General features: G+C 36.3%; 1 protein-coding gene across 1 annotated transcript in view; it reads left to right on the top strand.

Annotated features, from left to right (window-relative positions):
• The first annotated feature begins 5,989 nt into the window (after positions 1-5,989).
• MUC2 (mucin 2, oligomeric mucus/gel-forming) overlaps positions 5,990-25,939 on the top strand; it is a 58,283-nt gene continuing 38,333 nt past the window's right edge. The window contains exons 1-22 of the mRNA XM_051621065.1: positions 5,990-6,059; positions 7,624-7,888; positions 10,372-10,486; positions 11,183-11,273; positions 12,096-12,205; positions 12,437-12,653; positions 13,105-13,230; positions 13,991-14,108; positions 14,431-14,569; positions 15,178-15,288; positions 16,316-16,385; positions 17,672-17,809; positions 18,376-18,540; positions 19,127-19,221; positions 20,252-20,382; positions 21,031-21,282; positions 22,205-22,257; positions 22,552-22,664; positions 23,064-23,215; positions 23,681-23,819; positions 24,337-24,447; positions 24,762-24,941. Coding sequence (XP_051477025.1) covers positions 5,990-6,059; positions 7,624-7,888; positions 10,372-10,486; positions 11,183-11,273; positions 12,096-12,205; positions 12,437-12,653; positions 13,105-13,230; positions 13,991-14,108; positions 14,431-14,569; positions 15,178-15,288; positions 16,316-16,385; positions 17,672-17,809; positions 18,376-18,540; positions 19,127-19,221; positions 20,252-20,382; positions 21,031-21,282; positions 22,205-22,257; positions 22,552-22,664; positions 23,064-23,215; positions 23,681-23,819; positions 24,337-24,447; positions 24,762-24,941 — 2,961 coding nt within the window. The remainder of the gene's footprint in view (positions 6,060-7,623; positions 7,889-10,371; positions 10,487-11,182; positions 11,274-12,095; positions 12,206-12,436; positions 12,654-13,104; positions 13,231-13,990; positions 14,109-14,430; positions 14,570-15,177; positions 15,289-16,315; positions 16,386-17,671; positions 17,810-18,375; positions 18,541-19,126; positions 19,222-20,251; positions 20,383-21,030; positions 21,283-22,204; positions 22,258-22,551; positions 22,665-23,063; positions 23,216-23,680; positions 23,820-24,336; positions 24,448-24,761; positions 24,942-25,939) is intronic.

Raw genomic sequence — 25,939 nt, 5'->3', positions numbered from 1 at the left:
ACACATTTTTTAAAGGGTAAAATGCTGTGTAGCAGAGAGTACGGAGGAAAAAAGTGAGAGAGCTACTGGATGAAAGTCTTGCAGTCAGCCAAGGTTAATCCACCACAGCAGAAAAAATAAAGAAACTTTTTATCTAGTTACTGATTTGCTTGACTAGCGCAACAGTTTTGACATTCATCAGGCACTATTGATGAACTACTGTTCTGAACTGGAAGCTTTACTCTGGTCTCTGATTTGGAAGAGTACAGAGAAGACACTATAACTTATCTCCTGGACCAGCTTTCGTTTTAGCCTTTGTATTAAGCTATTTGCTTACAACAAACACGTCTTACAATGTTGTTATGAAATACTTTTTCTCTATAACATTTCTAACATGGAAGAATTGTCAGAAAAATAACTGTTCTTCAGTCTGGGCAGAGAAAGATTATTTTACTCTGTTACCCACAAACTGCATGCTCTTGCACATCAACATCTTGCTGTGGTACATTCAACTAAGTCTTACTGTCCAGGTAAAGATAAGAATGAAATTTACTATTTTTTTAACCATTGCATCAACTGAGAAACATCTTGGTAAATGACGCTTAACAATTTGGGCTTGTATCTATAACAAAGCTTCTATTCCAAGGTCTTAAGCTATATTTTATATAAAATGTCTGGATTAACTGAGATCAAGCACCCTCTCTCTCTTCTCTTCAGCAAGTCCCTCTAATTTCTGCATTGTAGAGTCACGTTCATTCATGCTTTCCTTGTCTGTGGAACAGTGAAATTCTAAAGTATTCTGTGCAAAGTTGAAGAGATGCAAAAGTAAAAGGGAGCCTTAGAACCCAGGGATTCAGGTATTAGAATAGAATTTTTCAGTTGAAAGGGACCTAAACCAATGATCTAGTCTAACTATACTCTCAGAGGAGATGTGAATGTGAGTTCCCAAGACAGATTTAGGCATGTCTCCCATTGCTGAATGAGTACTCAGTGAGCTGCAGAATGAAGAGTCCTCCTCTGGATTAGTTTTGAGAACAGTGTTTTTTTTGAAAGGCATGAAAAGAGCATATATATGAAGAGTATACCTACAAAGGTGTTAGTCATGGTCCACAGAAGAGAGTTAAAATTTAGATGTATTCCTTTTTGGAGGGATTTTCCTCTTGCCTGGTCCAGGCAGCTCTTAATTTATAATTCTGGATGTGTACATCTTATTTTGAGCCCCTTCTGTATATTGACTAAGCACTTTTGTGGTTCTGTATCTTTGGCTGCGTTTTTAGTTCTGCAGTTGTAAATATTGGGAGAGAAATTTTGTGAAGACACATACATAAAAACTGTGAGGTCTCTTGATACTCTGGGGAACAGTTCTTCTGGACATCAACTACCCATAATTGGTAGTTATAATCAGATTTTTTTTTTTCAAGTTTGTTTTTTTTATGACACCCTTCCAAAATGTGAATGTAGGTAGTCCTAGTAGATGCAATACATCACTTCATGGCATGGATTCTTAGCCTCACTGCTGATGTTTTATAGTGCAGATGATCTGCTTCTGCGAATTTACATTTTTCAAAGCAGTAACTGAAATGGAGAAGCATTAAGGAATGCTCAAAACAGTTTTATTTTTTGTTCCTCCTGTTTTTTTTAGTAATTTTTTTTCCCTTTCAAAAGGCACCTTAACAAGTGATCCAATTCAAATTTTGAAAATGCGTGGAAAATAAACACAAACAGTGCAAAATATCATGGAATTGTGTGAAGGAAAATATTTCTCAGGTTTTCTATTTCATCCTTCCTTCTCTTTTGCCATGTGGGAGGTAGCAGCTCTCAAAATGATCTTCAGTATGCACTGTTGTATCCACAATGTTGCTGTGATACACAGCTCTGCAGGGACAGTGTTGTCTCTTTGATGATTCAAAAGTTATTTATAAGTAATGTTAGAAAATATGCATGGCAGCTGGAAGATCTGGACATGAGTCAGATGTGTTCTTGCATTTGACGTAGTTTTTCCCTCTTACACACAACAGAAGGCACTATTAGTTATGTAACTGCTTATTTACAGAAGAGAAAAAAGGTAAAGTTTACCATAACTATGGCAAGTGCAGTAAATTGTACCAGCAGGATATTTGATGGGAGGAGGAGGAAGACTAAAGATTCTTAGCTAAACATTCATGCAAGCGAACTCAAGTTTCCATACTGTCCTGTGGAACCAGCACCATAGTTAAACCATGGCTCAGAACATTGTTTAGCTCAGGTATTTGATATTAAATCTTAAATATATGAAATTCTGTCAGGTCAGTAGAAGTGTTGACTACATGCCTTTAAGTAAGCCATTTCATTAAGAGTTGAGCAAAATAGGAAAAATTTAATCTATCTTATAATTTATATGCCAGACCATTTAGGGAAGGACATCTGACAGAGTTGGGGCTGTTCAGCCTGAAGAAGTTAAAGCTCCAGGAGGACCTCACAGTGGCATTCCAGTACCTGAAGGGGACCTACAGGAAAGCTGGGGAGGGACTTTTTACAACGGCTTGTACTGAGAGGACAAGGGGCAGGGGTTTTAAACTGAAAGAAGAGAGATTTAGGTTAGACATCAGGAAGAAATTCTTCAGTGTGAGGGTAGTGAGACACAGTAATAGGCTGTCTGGAGAAGTTGTGAAAGCTCCATCCCTAAAAGCGCTCAAGACCAGGTTGGATGGGGCTCTGAGCAACCTGATCTAGTGGGAGATGTCACTGCCCATGCATTATGGTTGGAACTTTATGACCTTAAAGTCCCTTCCAACTCAAACCATTCTATGATTCTATGACCTGAAAATGCTATACTCTGACAATCCCTCTCTGTGTTTGAGATAAAGAAAGTGATGTGTATATTGTGCAGTTGGGTGGTCATGTGGAAGGCGTTTTGTGTTGTGGTGAAATGCTGACAGCTGGAAGAGTAGCAGGACAAAATCCCATGGCTACTTCTACAGAGCAACATTACTGATAAAACATTGCCCCTTGGTTTGACAGCCTGTGGTCAGCAGCAAGTCAGAAATACAAAAGCAGATATGGAAAATTCTGAGGTATCTGTATAGTCATCATCCTTGGATTGCTGTGACAAGACTGAATTGAGATTTCCTCTTGGGGTGTTAACAGATAGAAACAAACTCCAAATTATTGAAAAAATATTTAGCATTACTAAAACAGTAAGTCTAGCCAAATATGTGGTTAAATTTTTCTTAAAGTGATAAATTTTCAATAGAGGCCATTTTCTTCTGCAGTGTGAGTCAGAGTGAAGATAATCTGTGTAAGTTCTCTTTTTACTAGAAAGTATACTGCAAAATACATTTCCAATGTAATTAATATAAATATTAAAAGTTAGCTAGGCTGTTTGAATGATGAGAAATAGTCTCAGAAAAATTTAAGAGTAGAGAAACACTGGATATATTGACACAGCTATGACTCAAAATTAATTTTTTATCTCTCCTTTTGCATCTGCTGCTACAACAAACACAGTTATAATGCAATCAGAATTTTTTTAAACTTTGAATTTTAGCATTGCCTGTTGATATTTTTGTTGCTGTTGTAGCACTGGTGTTGGGGCTTATAGGTCAGGCATTTAGTGGAAGATTGTGGGAAATATTGTTTCTACTCACGGACTTCAGGAACTTTTGCAGTGGGATCTAGATATGAAAATACTCTTTCTTATCACTTGTTCTGGTGATGCCACTTGCATAGTGACAGTTTTCCCCAACTAGGATTCCATATAGTCTTTATAGTGGTGTACCTATTGGAGAGGATTGAAGCACAATTAGAACTATAAGAAGTATAATTGTTATTAAAGGCAAATTAACAAGTGGGATTGGGTAGAGAAAGATGACTTCTGATTAAAAGCAAAGAATGGCAAAAAGTTCCACAGACAGGTTAACGCAGATGTAGATAACTCAGCTAAGGTTAAAGCAAAGATGCTAGTGCTAAATCAGAGTTACATTTTTTTCCAAAATGGATTATTTCACGTTGTCAGACAATTTATAGTAAATAAATTAATGTTTACGTATGGATTAAGATTTATCTGTGATTAACAGTAAGATTCTTCTGGATTAAAATGTGTAATCCAACAAGCTGTAAGGTAGATGAGTAAGACATAAAATGGAGTATGGTTGTCTACCTCAAATATTGATTTTTTCTGAAAGGCATAAAAAGCAGCTGGTAGACAGGTTCATTACCCTTCTAGCAATAAGGAAAAAGAGATGATATTTTAAAAGACTCTTTCTAATGCTAGTAGAAGTACAAATACTTAAAAATTGTGAAGATATGGATCTGTGCTCACTTGTCCTCAGATCAGCCCAGCCATGTAAGCTTAAGCCCAAATTCTGTAAGAGTGGTTTCAATGCTCAAAGGCACGTTGTTTTCTGTTATCATAGAACCATAAAAGGGGTCTTGAAGATTATTGTTCTCCACTTTGAAATGTCACAGATTCACAGGATCACTTAGGTTGAAAAAGAGCTTAAATATCATTGAATGCAACCATTACTTGTACTCTACCAAGTCCAAAATTAAACCACGTTCCCAAGCTCCACATCCAGATGACTTTTACACACATCCAGGGATGGTCACTCAACCACCTCCCTGGGCAGCATGTTCCAACGTCTGACAACCCTTTCAGTGAAGAAGGTCTTCCTAATGTCTAGTCTAAACCTCCCCTGGCACAGCTTGAGTCTGTTTCCTCTTGTTCTATCACCAGTTACTTGTGAGAAGAGACTAGCACCTACCTCTCTACAGTGTCCTTTCAGGTAGTTGAAGAGGGCAACAAGGTCTCCCCTCAGCCTCCTTTTCTTCAGACTAAGTAGCCCCAGCTCCTTCAGTGGCTCCTCATAAGACTTGTTCTCAAGGTCCTTTACCAGCTTCATTGCCTTTCTTTTGGAGCACACACAAGCCACAGCTTCCTGTTCATCAAGCATGGGAGAAAAAACTCAGCATATTGAACTGAGGGATGGTGCAACTTTAGGTGAAGGCTAATTGTCTTTCACAGCTCCAGAAAATGAATGAGGCTGGTTCTAGATCTAGAAGGTTCATAGTAAAGAAACCTGAATGGAAAATATGCAAGTTTCCAACTTATGCTTGTGAGCAGACACATCCAATTTAATCTAAAAATATGTCAGGTCTGCTGTGTACACAGAGTTGCTGCCACAGTTTGCAAAAACATGTCTTTTTGGGGTGGTTTTTTTGGGGTTTTTTTTGGGTTTTTTTTATGTTTAATTTTTTTTAATTCCCCTACCACTTAATATTTTATGACAGTCTCTAAAAACTTTTTGATGGACTTTCTGTTGTACCATGACAATGTTCAATAGAACATCTCTTTTGCTGTGAATTCCCTGAATTTACCTGGTCAACCCACCTCAATTATATTTTGGGCACAGTATGCAGTACAGGCTATACACTGGTTTAGATGGTCCCCACACCTTTGCAAATGAAAATAATTCAGCAATTGCCTGCAAAATACTTTCACAATGCATGGTGTATAATTTTCATTTCTAAGGGTTACTATTGTCTACAAAGAGCTTCACAAGAATAATTTTTGTAGAGTTCATTCTATGTCATGAAAAAAATGAAAAATCCTTTGTTTCTGAAGCCATTGCATGAGGGTATCTCACGCTAAACTTCCTCCAAAGGATTTATTTTTTCAGCCACTCCAAAATTCATTATTTGTTACAGGAGTTACTGAAGGTTAAACTTGGCGTGAGCATTTGAAGGATTTAAAACACAGCATCCTGTAGAAGAAACAGAGCAATAAAAACTGCATGATTGCTGAATCAATATTGTGCCATTTCCTGTATACTGAATTCCTTCATTTATGGTGAAAAATACTTGTCTGTTTACCTCTTATCTTCTGTAAATATCACACCTATTTTTTTTTTTTACCCCTCCTCTTTCCTTCTCCCTTTGTCTCTCCTCCCCTGTGATAAAATCAATTGCACCAATGGATATTATATAAAGAAAAGTTTTCAGTGGAGTTTCCACTTCACCCAGCTTAGCCACCATGGGGCTAAGAGCTGCCAGCCTTTTTGTACTCTGGCTGGCTCTTTCCTATGCGAACGAAATAAGAAAAGGTAAGCTCTAGAAATGAAATGGTACCAGATTGCCTTCTGAAAAAGGGGAAAAGAATTAAAATACCACTGCAGAGGTAGAAGGAGGTAGTGCATTTAAATAGCACACTGTAGTTTTAAGGTGCCTTAAATTTCTTAAACTTTCAATTCCTGAGGCTACATGGCTCAGCCAACACGGGTAGATAGTGCCCAATTTAGAGGGTTTAGTACCTACATCCACTGAACTAATCTCTAGTTTGATGTGCTCAGAAAATATTTTCAGTGTTACTTTTCTTTCCATGTGTTGAGACTTTCCTAGGTATGGCAGAAAGCAACTGTAGCACTTTGGGAGGTTCATTGTTACAGCAATGAAGAAAGTGTGTGTTTGTGCATTTGGAATGACATAAATACTTCCTTCAAAAGTGAATGTAGTAACATTGGACAAAACTAATTTTGTCATTCAGGACATTAATAATCCTTCTGTATAAAGCTCTAATTTACTCCATTTGTTAGCAACTTTGTTTGAAGTGTTGAAATTGAATTCTTATACCAAAAACTGTTTTTGGAGCAACATTTGATGAATTTTGTGCAGTGATCGTGTTTGGGCTATTGTTCTTGGGCTGCTGTGTCTTGAATTCAGCAATGGAGGAAAGCATTGTCTTGCTTTGGTACCCCAGCTGTGGGCTCTGGGAGAATCTCTGTGTAGCATTCCTTCTGAGGTGTAAGTAAGCTTACTGGGTGTATCTGGTATGATTGATGCCATCAAGTACGGTAACTTTGAGGTCCCTGTGGTAGTTCTGCTTTTGCAAGTTGAGAGGGTCTTGTAAAGTTTAGTGGCATGTGTGCTTTTGTTACCTCTGCAAGCTTCCTAAGTATGCTTAACTTTTATGTTCACCCTAATCTACATCTTGAGATTTATCAGATATTGCACTGGTTTGTATTATTTCTTGGTATAAATGACTGGGAAGGGAACAAGTATCATCAGCTTCATCTATTGCTGTTGTTAAAAAAAACAAACACCCAAACCAAACATATTTTTCCTTATTTTTGTTGTTTGTACCATGGTTATTTTTTTACCTATCTTCTGAAGTATTTATATACTGTAGTAGAAAGTATTTATATACTGTGAGTAGAAGTGGTCCTTCCTTGGTTTCCTGTTTCCTTTCTAGTGCATGTTGCATTAGAGAAGAAAGTAGCCCTTAGAAATATTTGATATTGCTGAAAATAATGCTGTGATTCAGAATAAATTCTTATGTTTGGCAAAGCAGCTCCATTCCACTGGTGCACAGGCTTGTTGGTGGTCAAGAGGTTAAGTTTTCGCATCTTATGCAGACAAGTTTCTTCACCTCATTGAGGATTATAAGATACACCCAGGTCTTAACACTGTTTTCTAATGTCTTATTTTCCATTAGAGATTCACGTCTCTTCTGCTTCATGGGCAGATACTAGATCAGGCTTGGGATCCATGGAATCACTGTGCATGTAACTTCAGGTGTTTTCTCCTGCACAATGCATTACTTACGTTTGCTTGATGCCAGCTCATTCATTTCACTTTTTTCATGCCTATTTCTTTTTCATCCTGTAACAGGAAGGACAAGAAACCATGGCCACTCTGTCTGCAGCACTTGGGGAAACAACCATTTCAAAACTTTTGATGGAGACATCTACCAATTCCCTGGCATTTGCGAGTATAATTTTGCTTCTGACTGCCGAGACTCTTACAAGGATTTCTCCATCCACATTCAGCGTGCTCTGAACAACAATAACCACCCAGAGATCCAGTATATTCTAATAACAATCAAGGATTTCACGGTGTACCTGAGACCAAAAGTGGCAGTGGTGGATGGACGGATGTAAGTTATTTTACTGTAATAGTATTTCTGAGAAATGTGCTGGGAAGATAAAAACAGGATTGATTCTTTACACAGCTAGCTGTCTATACCATTAAGGTAGATGCTACAAGCATTTACAAAAGCAAAAAAAAAAAAAAAAAGCAAAAAAAAAAAAAGCCCTTTGAAATCCAGCATAAAAATTGCTTTGAGGAGGGCTGTTAGTATTGATCGTCATTTCGACACTGGCATAACAGATTATTTAAGTGCAAGTCAGGAAGAGGTTTGAGTGAATGTTCTTTTCTGATCGTACAGAAAACAATGCAGCTCATGAGCCATATCTTTCACCAGCATAAAATGACATATCTCCTTGACTTTGCCTTAGCAGATGGCCTGACAAATCCTCAGAAATTAAAATGCGTTTCTCCAGGGTCTTTTTCTCTTACTTTGTGGCAGAAGAAGAATGTTTTTTTTCCTGTCTTCATAAATAATTCTTTATGAACCAATGGCCATTCCTCAATGGATTATAACAGATAAATTGCAGGACAAAATTTACAGTATTTTGTATGTGACAATATTTACTTTTACAGCGAGCTGCAGCATTTTTCTCCTCCTGTAACATGGATGCAAAAGGAACTAGTCTGACACAATTTCTGGTGCAAGTAGTGTCTTAACCTAGCCTTTCATACTTTAGTCTGTCATTTCAGTATGCATATAGACACACACTGAAAAAAGTGAAGGAACTTACAGGTTAAGACATAGTTCTGAAGATGGAAGAAACTGGCTGTTAATATGTCTTAGCATAATTAAAAAAAAAAATTCTTACACTGTCATTGTAGAACTGGGTTTTGTACAGAACTTAGCTTTTACTCTGAAGTTTGGAGGCCACTGCAATGAAAATCTGTTCAAAGGTCACAAATAACATTCAAATTTCCAAGGATCATACCAGAATGCATAACATAATGACATGAAATGATAAAAGATGTATTCTTGCCCCAGACTGAAAATTCCCTTTATTGTGTACTCAGGTCTTAAAAAGAACTCAATGAAAAACGAGTTTAGAAATCCTTTAAAAATTATTTTTCTTAAACCAAGCCTGTTTTTATTTTTAGTAGTTTTCATAAAGCAATAGGTTCCTTCTGAAAGGAAAGCTTGTAGAACAGGTTTTTTCTGCATGGGGAATTTAGGTTTTTGTGAAACTGGATTTCCCATATTATTCTTTAAACGGCATATGAACCATTGTAATGTAAAATAGCATTTCACACTACTGAAATGAAAACTGCAAAGTAGAAAAATGTAAGAATTTGCCTTTTGATACCTGAAACAATGATTGCCTGAATGTCCTAGTATTAGAAAAAAAGATAAATATTCCATGCTGTGATAGCTGAAAGGTGAAAAGCTGTCCAGTGTTTTATAATCCTTCTCCAAAAACATAATATCTTAAGGCCTTACTGTCCAGAGAATGAACAATGGAGTCAAAAGTATAAATAATAGCTTCTGAGTTGCTGCGTATTATTTAGACATGTAAATCTCTTGGCCATGTTAAAAATGCCTGAGGTAAATAGTTGGAAAAATCCCAGTGACAGGCAGATGAAATTCCTAATCACTAGTCAAGAGACCAGTTAAGAGGACAAGTGCATAGACATACATGAATCTTGATAGGTAACCATTATACTGGCAAATCTGTAGAAAATGAACTAGTTATTTTGGATTCCAGTTTACAGTGCTTCTGTTTGAACAGACTCCAGTTCTTCAGATTTTATCGAATGAGGCTGCTTGTCACAATCTCTTTATTGAGGAATGACATTCAGCAGTGTGAATTGTTACATAATGCACTGTAAGACAGGCATACAAGAACAGGAGGAAGATCTGGTGAACTGATTCTTTATCAGACAAAAACATCTACTTTCATCCTTCGGCAAAATATCTTCTGTCAGATTAACATGCCTTGCTGTCACCATTAATAGGCTTGGTCCTTCAACCAAATACTAAAAAAATAACTACTCAGTTCCTTTTAACATTCGCCTTTCTTTTCAAATTTTTAATGGTAGTCCCTGTATCCTTCTGTGCTTTTAGAACTCTTTCTTGAGGAGGAATATCCTTGCAAAGGAACATTCATTCTCTCTGACATGGTTGTCAGATCTTTTGGTAAATAAAAGCTTCCATTTATGTTGTTACTTCTTTCATTTAAATAAATGATTGTGAATGTTTGAGTATCCTCTGTTAATACCATAATGAGAATGGATTTTCCTCTGATTAAGTTGAAGACATATGACATTTTGGCTCCTGTTCAGGGAGGCTTTGCCATTGAAATTGCTTTTCCTTTTAAAGACAATGTTACCATGTCAAGTGTCAGAGAGAGGACTTTATGCCTCATTAAAAAAAGGCAACCTGTTCAGCTAGGATTAGGTGGACAGAGACTGGTTTCTCTAAGACTAATTATAGAAATTAATCTCCCCTCCCCCTTTGTATTTGTACTAATGCAAAGTCTCTGATTTTTATCCTAGTGTGAAGACACCTTACTACAGCTCTGGTCTGCTCATTGAAAGCAATGACATTTACACCAAAGTTTATGCCAAATTAGGCATGATACTGATATGGAATCACGAAGATGCGCTGATGGTATGTATGATCCAAGTAATTTTTATTGGTTTTTCCTGTGTTCAACAGACTACTGTGTACTGAACAGAAGTAGAATCTTATGAACTGAACAAATGAGACTTTTATGCTGATTCACCCAACTGACACTCATAGTACCTTATTTTAAAAACATCAAGCTTATTTCTCTGCAATATGATAGAAGTAGTATTTTGGCATACAGATGATCTCATTGGTGTCAAGAAAGGAAGAAGGAGCTTTTGGAGAAATAACTAATGTTTTTGCTATAATACCCCCACAATCCAATATGCATTTTCCTTAATTTGTCTTTTAAAAAACTGCCATCATCAACTTCCCTAATTCATCGCAAGACTTAAATTTAGATCCCACTAAGGAAAAAAAGGAGGAAAAAAAGTCACATGATTTTAAGAAAGCTTTCCTTTTCATCTTTATCACCATGGTGATTACTGTCATTTTTTAAATACAGGTGATTCAGTCACTTCTTTCTGTTTCCCGTTTGCTTTTTTTTGTATCTAACTGTGTGTTTATTAAAAATGCTACAAATTAATTTGCAATAGTTAGTTCTCTAAGAGTTTTGGGTTCAACATAACTTCTGTCATTTAGCAACTTCCCTTTCACGGAAACATATTTGCTTTGGAATATCTTCATGCGCCAGATGACTCTTTTCTGGTTTTTTTTCTGATTCTTTCCATTACCTAGGTTGAGCTGGACAGCAAATTTAATAATCATACATGTGGTCTCTGTGGGGATTACAATGGAGTTCCAATCTACAATGAGTTTATTGATGGAGGTGAGTTGTCCTACCATACTGACAGTTGGCACAAAAGATAGGCCAATAAGTATTGTGTGTAGGAGCATCACGGGAGAGAAAATTTCACCTTGGATATTTCTGTGATTGATCCTGCACAAACATTTTTATTTTATTCCAGATAATCTTGTTCTGTTCTCTACTGGCTGCCTTTTCTTGTTACCACTTTACATTTTTAAGCATTCTTGGACATAATAGACATAATTCAAAGCATTGATCTGTGTCTGACAGGCATAGTTGATACCACAGTAACTGTTTTCCATTATCTATAGAGTCCCAGGAACCAGGTGCTCCTGTTATAAATTTCTAGGGCTCATCAATTCCTTCCTTCTTTCTTTCTTTCTTTCTTTCTTTCTTTCTTTCTTTCTTTCTTTCTTTCTTTCTTTCTTTCTTTCTTTCTTTCTTTCTTTCTTTCTTTCTTTCTTTCTTTCTTTCTTTCTTTCTTTCTTTCTTTCTTTCTTTCTTTCTTTCTTTCTTTCTTTCTTTCTTTCTTTCTTTCTTTCTTTCTTTCTTTCTTTCTTTCTTTCTTTCTTTCTTTCTTTCTTTCTTTCTTTCTTTCTTTCTTTCTTTCTTTCTTTCTTTCTTCCTTTCTTCCTTTCTTCCTTTCTTCCTTTCTTTCTTTCTTTCTTTCTTTCTTTCTTTCTTTCTTTCTTTCTTTCTTTCTTTCTTTCTTTCTTTCTTTCTTTCTTTCTTTCTTTCTTTCTTTCTTTCTTTCTTTCTTTCTTTCTTTCTTTCTTTCTTTCTTTCTTTCTTTCTTTCTTTCTTTCTTTCTAAATTTTTCCCCCCTCTCTTTTTTTATAATAGTTACAAGCTACAATTCAATTACATATGGGAATTTACAGAAGATTAACAAACCTGGTGACAAATGTGAAGATCCTGATGAAACCCAGGCTCTCCCAAGCTGTAATGAACATGTGAGTATTCCTAGTGGTGAACTTCACTTTCATGGGCACATGGAGACACTTGTGCTACAAGCAATTAGAGTGTGAGGAGTGGTGAGGACTTTGTCCCTTTCAGGGTAAATGGTTTCTTCTTCCTTCCTTGAATAATTGTTGTTCAGAAGACAACAGTTTCTATGGCAAGACAGGAAGTGTCTAGAAGCTCAAGTGCTTAGAAATCTATTAAATATTACTCTTCCTCCTTAGCGTGATGAGTGTGAGAAGTTGCTGACTTCCTCCGCATTTGCTGACTGTCGGTTACGTCTTAATTTGGAAATGTACATCCAAGCCTGCATGCAGGACAAGTGTGCTTGTGATGGGAAGGAGGACTCCTTCTGCCTCTGCAGCACCATCTCTGAGTATTCTCGCCAGTGCTCACATGCGGGTGGCCGGCCGGGTGAATGGAGGACACAGGACTTTTGCCGTAAGCAGCTAAATACATTTTACAAAGACACAAACATTTCATGGATGTAGCATTGTGAAACATTTTAAGTAATTTTTTTTTTCCTACAAAATTATAGGCATGTATTTTAAATTTCACACCAGTCCTCCAATAAACTGTATACTATGTTCTTCCTGTTTTCTTCTTCTTTTACCTTTATTATTAAGAAATCTTTTTCAGCAAGTAAAATTCTGTATCCACTAAAAAATTATGAGGTCTGATATGATGGATGGCTGGGATAATTTGATCTATTTGAGAACAAAATAAGAAAATATAAAAAGCAGGGAAAGCCCTTTAGGAACTAATGAACATGTTTTTCCAGATGGAGTCTGCCTTGGGACATCACTGTCTTGAGGGGAGGAGGGGATATGATCCCTGAGGAATTACGGACTTTACACTCAAATAACTGATGGTGTCTTTCTCATTCTTTCAGCCAAGACTTGTCCTGCTACCATGGTATATAGAGAAAGCAGTTCACCCTGCATGGACACTTGCTCACACTTTGAGATCAGCAGTCTTTGTGAGGAGCACCACATGGATGGTTGTTTCTGCCCTGAAGGCAAGTATTATTTTACCTGTTACATATGAAACAAAACTCAGAGATCTGGCAAATGAGGTTACAACTGAATTATTGAATGTATTCAAATTATAGCTTAAAAACTAGTACCACTACTCATTATTTCTGTCCCGTCCCCCCCCCAAGAACATAATTACAGTGTTTTTAAAAAATAGGGTAATAACTGATTAATTAATCAATTGTTTAATATTTAAATCATTTTAACACAATGGTAGATAATAAATCTACTTTTTGATTCTCAAGAAATAGACTACATAGAATGATTCAGGTTAGAAGGGGCCTTTAAAGGTCACCTAGTCCAACTGAGTCTTTAGACCTCTGGTAATACATAGAAAATCATGATTTATAGGTTGAATAGTTCTGAGACATAATTTTCCGAGAGAGTTATAACAAAGGACAGCGAGTGAAATTGTTAGAATTACTGCCAAACCTAGGACAAAAGATTACAATGATAGTCTGCAGAATACGCCAGGAGGACTGAAAATTCTGAAATTGTTCTTGTATACTTATATTAAGCTTTCCATATGTAGTTATATATATGGATAGACTCAGCTTTTCAAAGCTGGATAAAAGTGTTTTCCATGTATCTTATACTACAAAAAGTAGAAACAGCATTCTTCACAGTTTTGATAATCTCAGCATCTGCTTTATGTGTCAAAGTGAGGGCATACCTCCTCTGAGAGTTTCTCCCCTGTGGAAACTGGTTATTTCAGAATAAGATGGAATAGTTTGTGCTTTGCAGGAATGGTGTATGATGATATTACTGAAAAAGGCTGCATACCTGTTAGCCAGTGCCACTGCAAACTCCATGGAAAGGAGTATTCACCTGGAGAAAGCATTATCAATGAATGTGAAGAATGGTAAGGGTCATGGTTGTTTATGTACCTTTATTTGAATTATGGTAAATGAGTCTGCATTTTTCAATCTTCCACTTAGTCCTAGGAGAATTCCCCAAAACCTTCTAAACTTAACATTTATGTTGCATGTCTATACAACTAATTTTCTGAAAAATATTCTTGTACCCATGGCATATGGCAGATGGAAAATCCTAAGGAAAAGGTCAAAGATACAGTTTTAAAACACCTGAGGTTATCTTGCTGCTTGCTAGGTATGCAGATTATTACAGTGCTCTCAGCTCTGGTAATATCTACAAACATTTTTTTATTATTTGTGTGCTTACAGCACCTGTGATTCAGGCAGATGGACATGCAAAGATTTACCATGTCCAGGCACATGTTCAGTGGAAGGAGGATCCCATATTACAACCTTTGATGGGAAGAAATATACCTTTCATGGAGACTGCTACTATGTGGTGGCCAAGGTATTGTGTACTGAAGGACTTTTCTCTTGTGCTATGTAACAGCTGTCAACTGATGGTTTATTCCTTTTTTATGGCATGAGGAAAGCAGAAATGCTGAAAGTTGTACTCGAAAATTCAGAGTAGTTGGGCAGTTGGGCAGTCAGGCACTTACTGCAATGGGTGATTAACTTAGCCAGATAGTAGTCTAGGTATGCTGTCATTATTCAATGGAATCCATCAAGTATAAGAAAACAAAGGACCCTCTAGCTGCATGGATAGGTAGACTGCAAAAATTAGCCATTCTCAGGATTAGAAGCTCTCAGCCAGATCTATAGTAGCTGTTTCTGTCTGTGATTGTCAAAGGCAAAAGGACTAGGCAGCTATTTCATTCATCTATCTGTAACATATCTGGTGCCTGTTCCTCTAGAGAACAACAAAGATCTTGTTGAAGTAGAAACCATACTACTGAATTTGTTTGCAAGATGGTTTAGCTTTCAATGCCAGTGCTAAAATACTGGTCTTAATAGTTAAGCTCTATAGTGCTTGTTATCATAACAGGTTTTGCTTTGGAATTAATCTTATGAGATTTTTAATTGGACTAATGGATATTTGTTTCCCTGTTATTGTAGGGTACTGTAAACGACAGTCATGCTCTCCTGGCAGAGCTGGCTCCCTGTGGCTCCACACACAGGCAGACCTGTTTGAAGACTGTTGTGCTGCTAGTAGATCACAAAAAGAATGTAAGTGTTTTGTGAGTTCTGCTAGAGAAGTTGAAAATTAATATATTTCCCTTACTGTGAAGCAGTAACTAATTCTTTGGGAGTTGCCATTGTGGATAGATAACGCACTTCAGACAGGCTGCAAAACAACTCAGACTTCTGCCTTGAGAACTCGGAATAGACCTAAGCTGAAGAAAAGATGAGATTCAAATAAGCTGACATTTTCCCCTCTTCTCTGCTCTGCACTATATAGTTATTGTCACTGTATTCCAGGCTGACTGGAAAAAAAAAAGTACCTTTCTTCCTCCCATCACAGTATTTACTTTATTCAGATACATTTTTCTATGTCTAAATGAGTCTTTTTCAGAAGAGATCCCATCTTTGAATGTTGATATGATCCAGCCTTCCTAATATTTAAATTTTCATTCACTTTCATTTGGTTATGGAAATATCTATACTATATTTACATATAATTTTACATACATGTACACATAATTTTCCTCCTGACTTTCTGTTCTTCTGTGTCATTACCAGCATAACTAGAACAAAATCAAACCAAATCAGAAACTCGTCATTTTATGTTTCTGTATGTACAGAGTATCGTTTTATGAGGAAGTTTAACAAGCTGCTTTCTTACCATGTCAGAATCATACTGAACTATTACACTGAAACTGTGGCATGTGCCTTTATAGAAAAGAGGAACGTGCTGTAGATCCTGAAGGCCCAGTATTTTCTTTTACTTGCTGAAACCAAGGTGTCCAATGTAAACAAGCTTTGCATTTTGTTACTGTTATAGTATGTTGTAGCTAGCTGTAAGTGAAAAACTGAATAGCAAGACTAATTTTTACTTGTGTCCTACGAGTCTGCTGACACTTTTGGTTTTCAGACAGATTCTCCCTTTCAAAGATTTTAAGTTCTAGTCACAGTCTAAATGTGCCAAAAGGTTCTCTTCTTAAATATTTATTTATTTACTTACTTACTTATTTTTAATTAGTTCTTTTTCCTCTCAGTACCTGGAACTTCATTGATTCTATTTGCTATTGTACAGGTGGTGGTTTTCAGATCAGATGGCAGTGTGCTACTGAATGAGATGACAGTGAATGTGCCTCATGTGTCAGGTAAGGGACATAGCCTTGTTTTTCATTTGTCACACACCTGACTTCTCATGTAGAGGTGTATTTTTTTCAGAGGTAAAAGTGGAAAAGAGGCATATGAAGTTTGTTCAGATTCTGGAACAACCTGGAGATGAATGTGATTTAATACTCTCCACTCAGAATTTCATGGGCAGACTGAATATACAGCAGATGATTGCAAAAAATGTCACTTCACTTTTTTAATAGAGCATGCAGCTGGTGAAAGAGGAACTGTTATGCCTTAACTTTAAATTAGGTAGCTTAACTTGCCTATAAAGAGGTGTATTTAACACTTTCAAAGTCTGGCTGCATGGTGTGGGCATGTTGCAGAAATCACACATAGTGAGGCTCAGGCAGTCTACCCCACCCCACTTCTTCCCCATGCTTTTATTTATCTTGTGGATGAAAAGTCTGGGAGATGGTAAGTGCTCTATTTGCTGGTTAACTAAGGCAGGAAAGAAGGAGGTGTAGCACCCACTCATCTTCCCAGTTCACTTGATACATAAGCATGTATCAGTGGATTTGGAGGTTGACTCAGGTCAACCTTACTTCTGGTGGAAGGTCATTATCAAGCAACAGCTGTAAGCTCTGGGAGCAGCTTTCAAAAAGAACGAACTTCTCTTTATCACCCCTTTTTAGAGACAGCACACTAGTACAGTATGTGTTGTTTCCTATTTACCGACCCCTCTGCAGATGGCAAGTTACTTGCAGGAATGTAATTCTTTATCATAAAAGACAACTATTAATGGGATTAATGAATGCTTGCATAAAAGCAATTGCAGTGTGTAGCTGAAAATTTAGAGAAACTAAAGTGCTCTAGGCAATAAAATAGACCAACTAATAAGTAGATCAAATAGATAAATACAGCATCTGATAATAGATTTGCTATAAGAAATCTGTTATGCAGTAGGTGTTGGTTTTTTTGGACTTTTGCAAATCTTTTGATACTGTCTCTAAGTGTATCCTTCTGGACAAAGAACAGCATTAATGAGTTAGCATTGAAGATGTACTGCAGAAAAGCTGAATTTGGTTCTGATCCCAGGGCTGAGTCATTATAGGTAATCAACCCGTTAAGTTAGTGGGGACCAGCATTGAATGTAGTTATGTAGTTACCAGTGATTTTTAGATTTTAGAGAAAAACAAAAAAAAAGATTAATTTGATCCTGACCTCAGAGTTTTTGTGGCAGGTGATATGCTAGATGCTAATAAGAAGTGCTTCTTTTGGCAGCCTATGTGTGTGTTTACTGCATAGTTCATGTTTTGTTTTTCAGCCAGCTTCTCTGTATTCAAGCCATCTTCTTCCTACTTTGTTGTACAAACTTCTTTTGGGCTTCAGCTGCAGATCCAGTTGTTTCCAGTCATGCAGTTGTTTGTGACTGTGGATCAATCAATTCAAGGAAAACTTCAAGGCAAGTGTCTATTGAAACAGGAAGAAAAGCCATGTTGTTCCACAGCTGATGAGTCAAGTATTTTTACATGGGTGATAATTCATGCTACTTATTGATTCAAGGAGAGGAAACTAAAAGCAGAACCCAAAAACATTGAAAAAGCATTAACTAGAAATGCAATTTTGCTATTTCAGATTGAAGTGACCTCTCACTATAGTGTCAGTACATTAATGTTTCTTAGAATATTCCTCACTTTTATATTCAGATTTTTTTTAACTATCCACAAAACCAAGCTTTTGGTGCATTTTGTGATTTTAATATCAGCAGAAAACATAAAAAGTGCAGGTTAGGATGGTGATCTCCTGAGGCAGAGGTATCTTCATGAAGACTATTCTTGTCAAGAGGTTAAAGATTTAAAATAGGGCTCCTAAATCATCAGTACTTATGGTATGCATAATATTGAGGTGCAATAATAAGCTGTCTGAACTTCTCTTTCTAATGTTTACAATCAGTTGTCCATTTCCCTTTGACCTTTTAGAACAGAAATAAGTAGTAATTGGGTAAAATTGTAACTTTCTTATCAATAGGCCTTTGTGGAAACTTTAATGGAAAGGAAGGTGATGACTTTAAAACAACCAGTGGGCTGGTAGAAGCTACAGGATCTGCCTTTGCTAATTCATGGAAAGCTCAGTCCACATGTACAGACCAGGCAGAAAACCTGGAAGATCCCTGCAGTCTCAGCATTGAAAGCGGTAAGCACACTAAGAAGTCAGATAGTTGGCTGCTGCCAGAAGGAGCAGAGTTTACTGTATATTACTGCAATAGGCATGTAAGTGTTTGAAGTTTTTCTAGTGGACTGCCAAATTAATATTTAATTTCTGAAAGTATGTATACATATGAGGACTGATTTCCCATCAAATTGAAGTGAAATTTTAGGGAGTGATTGTAGTGGAATCTTGAGCTGGAAGATAGGGAAGCAACATCATTAATTTGTATTCTCTTCAAAAACAACTTGTATTTCCTAATATTATTTAACTTAGCTTTATGGTTCCCTAAATGGAAATGATTGACACAATTACATGTTAAAAAGTTGCAGCAGTAAAATACAATTTTTTTATTTTATGACTGGGTGTTTACTGCTAGATAACTGAATCAGAAACTAGAAATGTATGTGCAGTGATTGCATATAGTTTCTTCATTCTCCAAAGTCCACACAGTTCTATAATTTGTATTATTGCATTGTGTTTATGTGACAACAAAAATAGACATGACACAAGGAAGATAAGTGAACGTACTTAATAAAATTTTATCATTACATTTTTTCTTTTTTTTTTGCAGCAAATTATGCTGAGCATTGGTGCTCTTTGCTGAAGAACTCAGAGGGTCCTTTTGCAAGATGTCACTCAGTCATTGATCCTTCAGAATACTATAAGGTATTGCAGTCTTCCACTGTTTTTACTACTGCTTTATTTCAAACAGATGACTGTAGACATTTATCTTTGTTGAAACATTTTAATAGCTTGCCCATAAGAGCTGGTGAAGTTTTTGCAGTGATTAACTGAGATAGCATAACATGCATACAAAGTCTCTCCAATGATGAAGAGGTGGTGGAGGCACTATCCCTTGGAGGTGTTCAAAAAATGGGCAGACATGTAGTTTCAAGAGCTGGTTTAGTGATTAGGGGTTGTAGGGTTGGACATGATGGTCTTGAAGGTCTTTTCCAACCTTGATGATTCTATGATTCCTAGGGAGTGTTGCTGAAGAAAAGGGTAAATTAATTCTTCTGTTTAATTTTGATTTGTATTTAATCTGAATTTTTATTGGATTGGATATTTCAAATGGAAAGAAGATTCAAGAGGTGCAGGTGTGCCAAAAAAGTTCAAGTCTACCCTTATAATTTAATTTCTGTTAAGTCAGAAAAAAAAAAAAAAGGATAAATATTTATTAAGTTTTGTGTATTGATTGGAATCTAACACCAAATAATTATCATGCCAGAATCAACTTGGTTTCTTTTTCCCCTGTGCTCATCACTGTTTAGCGGTGAGGCTTACCTCAGCAAAAAAAAATTCCTGATTCTTTGCTTGTATCTGGAACTCAGCCTGGGCTAAATTTTTTTAAGACCTCTATAGATCTTGGTACCATTTTGCCATTATGATTCCTTATTTTTATGGGTCTCTGCATTTCTCGTTGTAACTGAGAAAGAACGGTATCAAAATCCTTAAAGAAAGATGTTAGGAGACTGGTTACTTGTTAGAGGTTTAAAAGACTTGGCTTTGGTTAGGATAAGAATCTAAATATTTTCCTTGTGTATGAAATGAAGCAGAAATTTAAGTCTTTGTTCTTTGATGACAGGAATTAATAAAAACTATGTCAGAAGAACAACACGGGATATTTCATAGCTACTGAGTTGCAATTGTCCATTGGTTTCCTGTGGGCTTACTGACCCTTTTATTCTTCTTTCAGAAATGTAAATATGACACCTGCCTCTGCGAAGACAGTGAAGAATGCTTGTGTGCTGCCCTCTCATCTTACTCAAGGGCCTGTGCTTTCAAAGGAATTATTCTGGGAGGCTGGAGAAAAAGTGTTTGCAGTAAGTAGTGGAACTGTAATCTCTGGGGAATTAAATAGCCAGGAGAATTAAGTAGGTTCTCTCTGAATTTGGTTGTCAGTCATCTGAATGTTAAGGGACTTGGAATATCTTAAAAATGTCTAATGGACTTAAAAAGAGATTTACTAGTTCATGTTATATTCTTCAGCTGTCATATGTTCCTGACATATTCATAAGTAGAAAGCAATATTTTTCACTTTCACCTTCTTTCCCCAGTTTAAATAATAACATTGTTTCTGTCTTGGACTCATGGAATCCCAGCCATCATGGCTTTTATGTTGTCTTAGCTTATCAATGTCTTTGTCATTATGCTTGCTTTTCACCAACAGTACAATATTGTTGAGACTAAGAGCTTATTATACTGTGCTCTCTCTCTGATTACCAGTGTGTGAAACAAATACAGGTATGAAAGTAGAAACTATAAGTAGCAGTTAAAAAGAAGCCTTCAGCTGGTAAATGAAGTTAGCATAGCATTATTTGTGACTTAGGATGTTTTTGTGCTTTAATAAAATCTAAGGGAGTATTTTTATGATTTCATAATACATGAACAAAAACAAAACCTGAAATGTGAAGATTACATTGTCCATCCTGCATCCCATATTTATCAGTTTGTTTGTTTTCTCCCTCCAGCTAGTGAAGTGTCTGCCTGTCCTGGAAATCAAATCTTCCTTTACAATCTTACAATGTGCCAGCAAACCTGTCGTTCATTTGCTGATGCTGAAAAACATTGCATCCAAGACTTTGCTCCTGTGGATGGCTGTGGCTGCCCGTATAACACATACTTGGATAATCAAGATAACTGTGTGCCCATCTCTAAATGCCCATGTTATTACAAGGGATCATACCTGGAACCAGGGGAATATGTCATAAAAGATGGAGAACGTTGGTATGTTTTATTGTGGCTACTTGTTTGTGGGGATAAAAGCCCTTTTAAATTTTGCTTATTACATGTAAGCTGCTTAGATTTTTTATTGTGCTTTAATAAACATTTGTATTATGTTTCACACCATCTTCAAACTGAGCAAAGCACCATCCTGCTGCAATGTAATTTATTAATATTTGAGAAGTACAGCTTTTTTGGTTAGAGATGTGAGTACTGGCCTTCATAGATAAACATCACCCTGAAGCTGCACTGTTAATAGGGCTTTGTTGAGTGGAGGGGTAAAAAGAAAGAAAGGGTCAGCTATCATGTTATGTCAGAGGCAGATTTCTTGTGTTTTCCTCTGGAGGAAGGTCCCCTTGATACGTAATTACTGTAGCATATAATTACTGTAGCATAGGCTTTTGAAGGCAACAGTCACTGTTATGGTACTTTTTATCATGACCTCCGGCAACTGATTGCTGCAAACAGTGAAATACTTCCTCTCATCTGGCAAATGAAACATACCAGAGAACAAATTTGTAGCATAATAGTTGAATAAACATGAAAATATATTGTGTATTCATGTGAAGACTTGGATTTAAATTATCATAATTTTCTGTCTCCTGAGTAATCAGAAAGTATAGTAGCAAGGTTACTAGAAGAATAGAATAGAATAGAATAGAATAGAATAGAATAGAATAGAATAGAATAGAATAGAATAGAAAAGAAACTGGAATACTAGAATCGCTGTCATTCCTTAAAGCATAATCTTTCTGTGCATTATGCCTAAAATCTTGCTGCACTTTTTCTCTAAGTGAAAATTCATGAGTGTGCTTCAGTAGAGTTCACTGTGAAATATCAGTAGAAATTATGCAGGATATGGCAGATAAATACTCTCAAATTTTTATAAATAAATCCTGTAATTTCTACCTCACTTCTTTTGCAGTGTTTGCCGAAATGCAAAGGTGCAGTGTACTTCCGTGAAAATAAGAATGAAAAGTAAGTTACATTCAATAAAGTAAAATAAATTAAAAACTATAACCCAACCTCCAAACCCAAACCTACGCTTTCCACTTCAATTCTCCAATTATTTGTTTTGCATGTTTGTTTTCTTCTCTTTCTGTGAAACAGTTAAGTGTTTCCACTTTTTCTCTGTCTTCACCCAGCCTCTTTTTTTCATACAGATAATTTTTTCTCTCGGTTTTCTCTCGGTTTCTCTCGGTAACTACCACATTTCGCACACTTTTCTTTTGCCTTTTCTTGAGTCATCTCAACCAACAATGTACTTTTCAGGTGCAACAACAGAATGTTCTTCTAACAAGACCTACTTTGACTGCAATGCATCCCCAAAGTGGACTTCGCAAACACCTGTACAACTTAGCTGTCATACTCCTCGAAATGATCATGTATGTATTTAATTTTGCACCATATTATGATTAATTTATGCTATAGTCAGTGCAACGTGGAGAATGCTGTTGTAACTAACAGGTTTTTTTTCTTTGGTTTGATCTTCCTTTATTTTCTCCCCATGATACTACTCTGTTTCCAATTCCATGGTGATTTCCCCTATGGTTTTGCTGTCTTTTTTTACTGTAACTTCAGCTGAGTAATACCTCCCAAGTGAAATACAATTTCAGTTCTTAAGCAATCAAAAAATAGAAGGAGAACATTAGAAACCTAGAAAGAAAAATCTTCTAAAACTAATCAATATAATTTTGGCAGTTTTTACCAGAGTGCTTATAAAGAAGTGGCAGAAAAATGCAGTGCTTTTTCACAAATTGACAACTTCTTCTTATATTCTCTAGTTCCAGGCAGAGTGTGTCTCAGGCTGTGTGTGTCCTGAAGGTCTATTTGATGATGGGAAAGGGGGCTGTGTTGAGGAGAGGGACTGCCCATGCATTCATAACAACCAGTGGTATTCTCCTGGACAGAAGATAACAGTGGACTGCAACACCTGGTAAGTTGTAATTTTGTACTCGTTTCTATAATATATAGGGGTAATTTAATAGACATGTCTAGGCTTATGTACTACACTGGCTGCTATGGCTGCAAGTATAAACCTTTATTTTCTGGCATACTTTTTGCCATCTGAGGAAATACAGGTTGTGCTGAAAATATTGGAGTAATAGCTATCTCTGTTTTCAGTAGGAATGTCCTGCTGAGATAGTGCACTCATTTTTTTAATAGAAATGCTGTCAAATCTAAAAAAAAAGTTATTGGCCAGAGTTTAAAATAATTTTATAGTCTTCAAAACAAGCTAAACTATTGAAGCTGAGACTTAAGACACTCTGGAATATTGAAATGGATATTGTGATATTATGATATCACATTGTATCAGGTAGCTGCTTGATTTGTTCTGCAGTTTCCCAAACAGAACACTCTTGATGACATCTGAAAATTCAACTCTTCTGCTCTTTTCTAGTACCTGCCAAAAAGGGGTTTGGAGCTGCACTGAACATGTGTGCTATGGAACCTGTACGGTATATGGAAGTGGCCATTATATAACCTTTGATGGAAAATTCTATGACTTTGATGGGAGTTGTGAATATGTGGCTACTCAGGTAAAGTTTGTCAGGAGGGCTGAAAGGGCATTCGATTGCCTTGAAGCATCTATTTTCTTCCTTGGTTTTGTCATTTCTTATTGCCTGCCATCACTCTTCCTGAGGTGTTTAAATATTCTGCCAAGATAAAGTCTGTATTTTCAGTGCAGGCAAGCTGTGAATGTTTGCTTTCTTTCTGATACAGTGATCATAAATTGTATGCAATGGGGCTATTTTATACTGAGAGCTAACAGCTTGTGTAATAAATCAAAATCCTAAGTTCACAAAGCAAAGATATGTTCATCTAAAGATATGTTCATTATTTTGTTTTTTGTTCCACCCGTTTCCCAGGTGTTTCCACACATGAGAGTGTATTAGATGTTTATATGTATGTATGCATATATATATATATGTTTGTGTGTCTGTAAAAATATACGTATGTAGGATTTCACATATGAAACAGCAGTATTATTAGATTTAACTAAAAACTGAATATTCTACCTAATTTTATTATGCTGTTTTTTTCTTTTTTTAATAGGATTTTTGTGGTGACAAGAAGTCCAGTGGCTCGTTCAGTGTTATCACAGAGAATGTCCCTTGTGGAACTACAGGAGTAACCTGCTCAAAGGCTATTAAAATATTTCTAGGGGTGAGTAATGATACTCAGTGAGTATATATCAATATTCATGTATTAAAAAAAAAAAAAAAAAAAAAAAGCAATGTCACATCACTAAAAACCTCTATAAAAAGTAAATGTTAGAGGCCCTATTAATCTGCAAAGGGGTGGATTCTCAGGAACTGAAACCCCTCTCAGACAAAGGTGCTTTACTACTTTCCGTCATCTTAGAAAATCAGTCCAGACTTTGAGCTATTGGTTTCAGAATGAGCTGTACTCTTACGAGCATGTAGCATTTTTCTGTTCATAAAAGTTAGTGTTCTAATATTTATCTTTTTGCCTTTCAGAAAACTGAACTGAAATTGGAGAACAAAGATTATAAAGAAATTCAACGAGATGTTGGTGATGATGTGCATTATTGGAACAGGACAGTAGGCCTCTATCTTGTTATTGAGGCTAGCAATGGTGTGATGCTTATCTGGGATAAGAAGACTACTGTTTTCATCAAGCTGTCCCCTAGTTACAAAGTAAGGACCTGTCTGACTTCTCTGAGAAGCAGTATGAATAGATAAATGAGATAAGGAAATGTAGATGTTTTTTTATTCTGACTCCATTTTTAATTGTTATATCCTCTGTGCATTGGTGATTAGCTTACATTACTACTATCACAGATTGCAGAGGTGCTACTGGAGTTTCTTACAGCCCATTCTAATGCATTTTAAGAGGATGCATAGCATATGATTGCAATAAAGCTAAATGTTTAAGGCATTCAGAGTTTGTGAATATTAAGGGCCAAGCATCCAAAGTAATTTAGGGCTTGCAACCTAGCGGTACATGCACTTGGAAACCTTCATGGAAATAAAACCAAAATCCCTATGCAATTTGTGGAAATGGTTCTGATTTCTAAAAAACAGCATGCTGAATTACAGAGTACTGAATTTATTGGGCTGAATTGAGGATGTGCAAGGTTGTATATACAGGGACATACTGTTGCTTGAGGGGGCTGGTGTACCTTAATTAGCACTACCAAAAATTCACTGTTGTGAATAAGTTGCTAAATTATTCCTTTCAAGAAAAAAAAATCCCTGACTTTTTTTTTTTGACTTTTTTTTTTACTTTTTTTTTTTTCAAATTATGAAGAAAAGGTTCTAATTATGTTAGAAGCTTTTAATAAGAACAGTTTTGAGCAGAATGAAATTCCCTCACTTTTACATTAATAGTGGGGTTATGATAAGTTGAGAAGAAAGGAAAATAAATTAATTCTTCTCAGCTGAAAGAGACTTAGCCACTTTTTAGTGTTATATATTGGATGAAGGGTCACAGACATGGAAATACACTAGATCTAATTGGTTTCAAAGAGGAAAGACACAGCAATGGAATAGTTTGCTGAGTATACAGACAAATAAAGGTCTAATTTCTGCACAAAATATTCGGAAGTAAAAATGAAAATGCTTCATTTACAGGGAGAGTCAGTTGTCCTTCTAATGTCAATGTTTTGCTCTTACTTTACTAGAGTCTGTTTCTC

The sequence above is a fragment of the Apus apus genome, chromosome 5 (genome assembly GCF_020740795.1).
Source record: "Apus apus isolate bApuApu2 chromosome 5, bApuApu2.pri.cur, whole genome shotgun sequence".
Lineage (NCBI taxonomy): Eukaryota > Metazoa > Chordata > Aves > Apodiformes > Apodidae > Apus > Apus apus.
The sequence above is the reverse complement of the archived record's forward strand: the minus strand, read 5'-3'. Positions and strand labels throughout refer to the sequence as shown.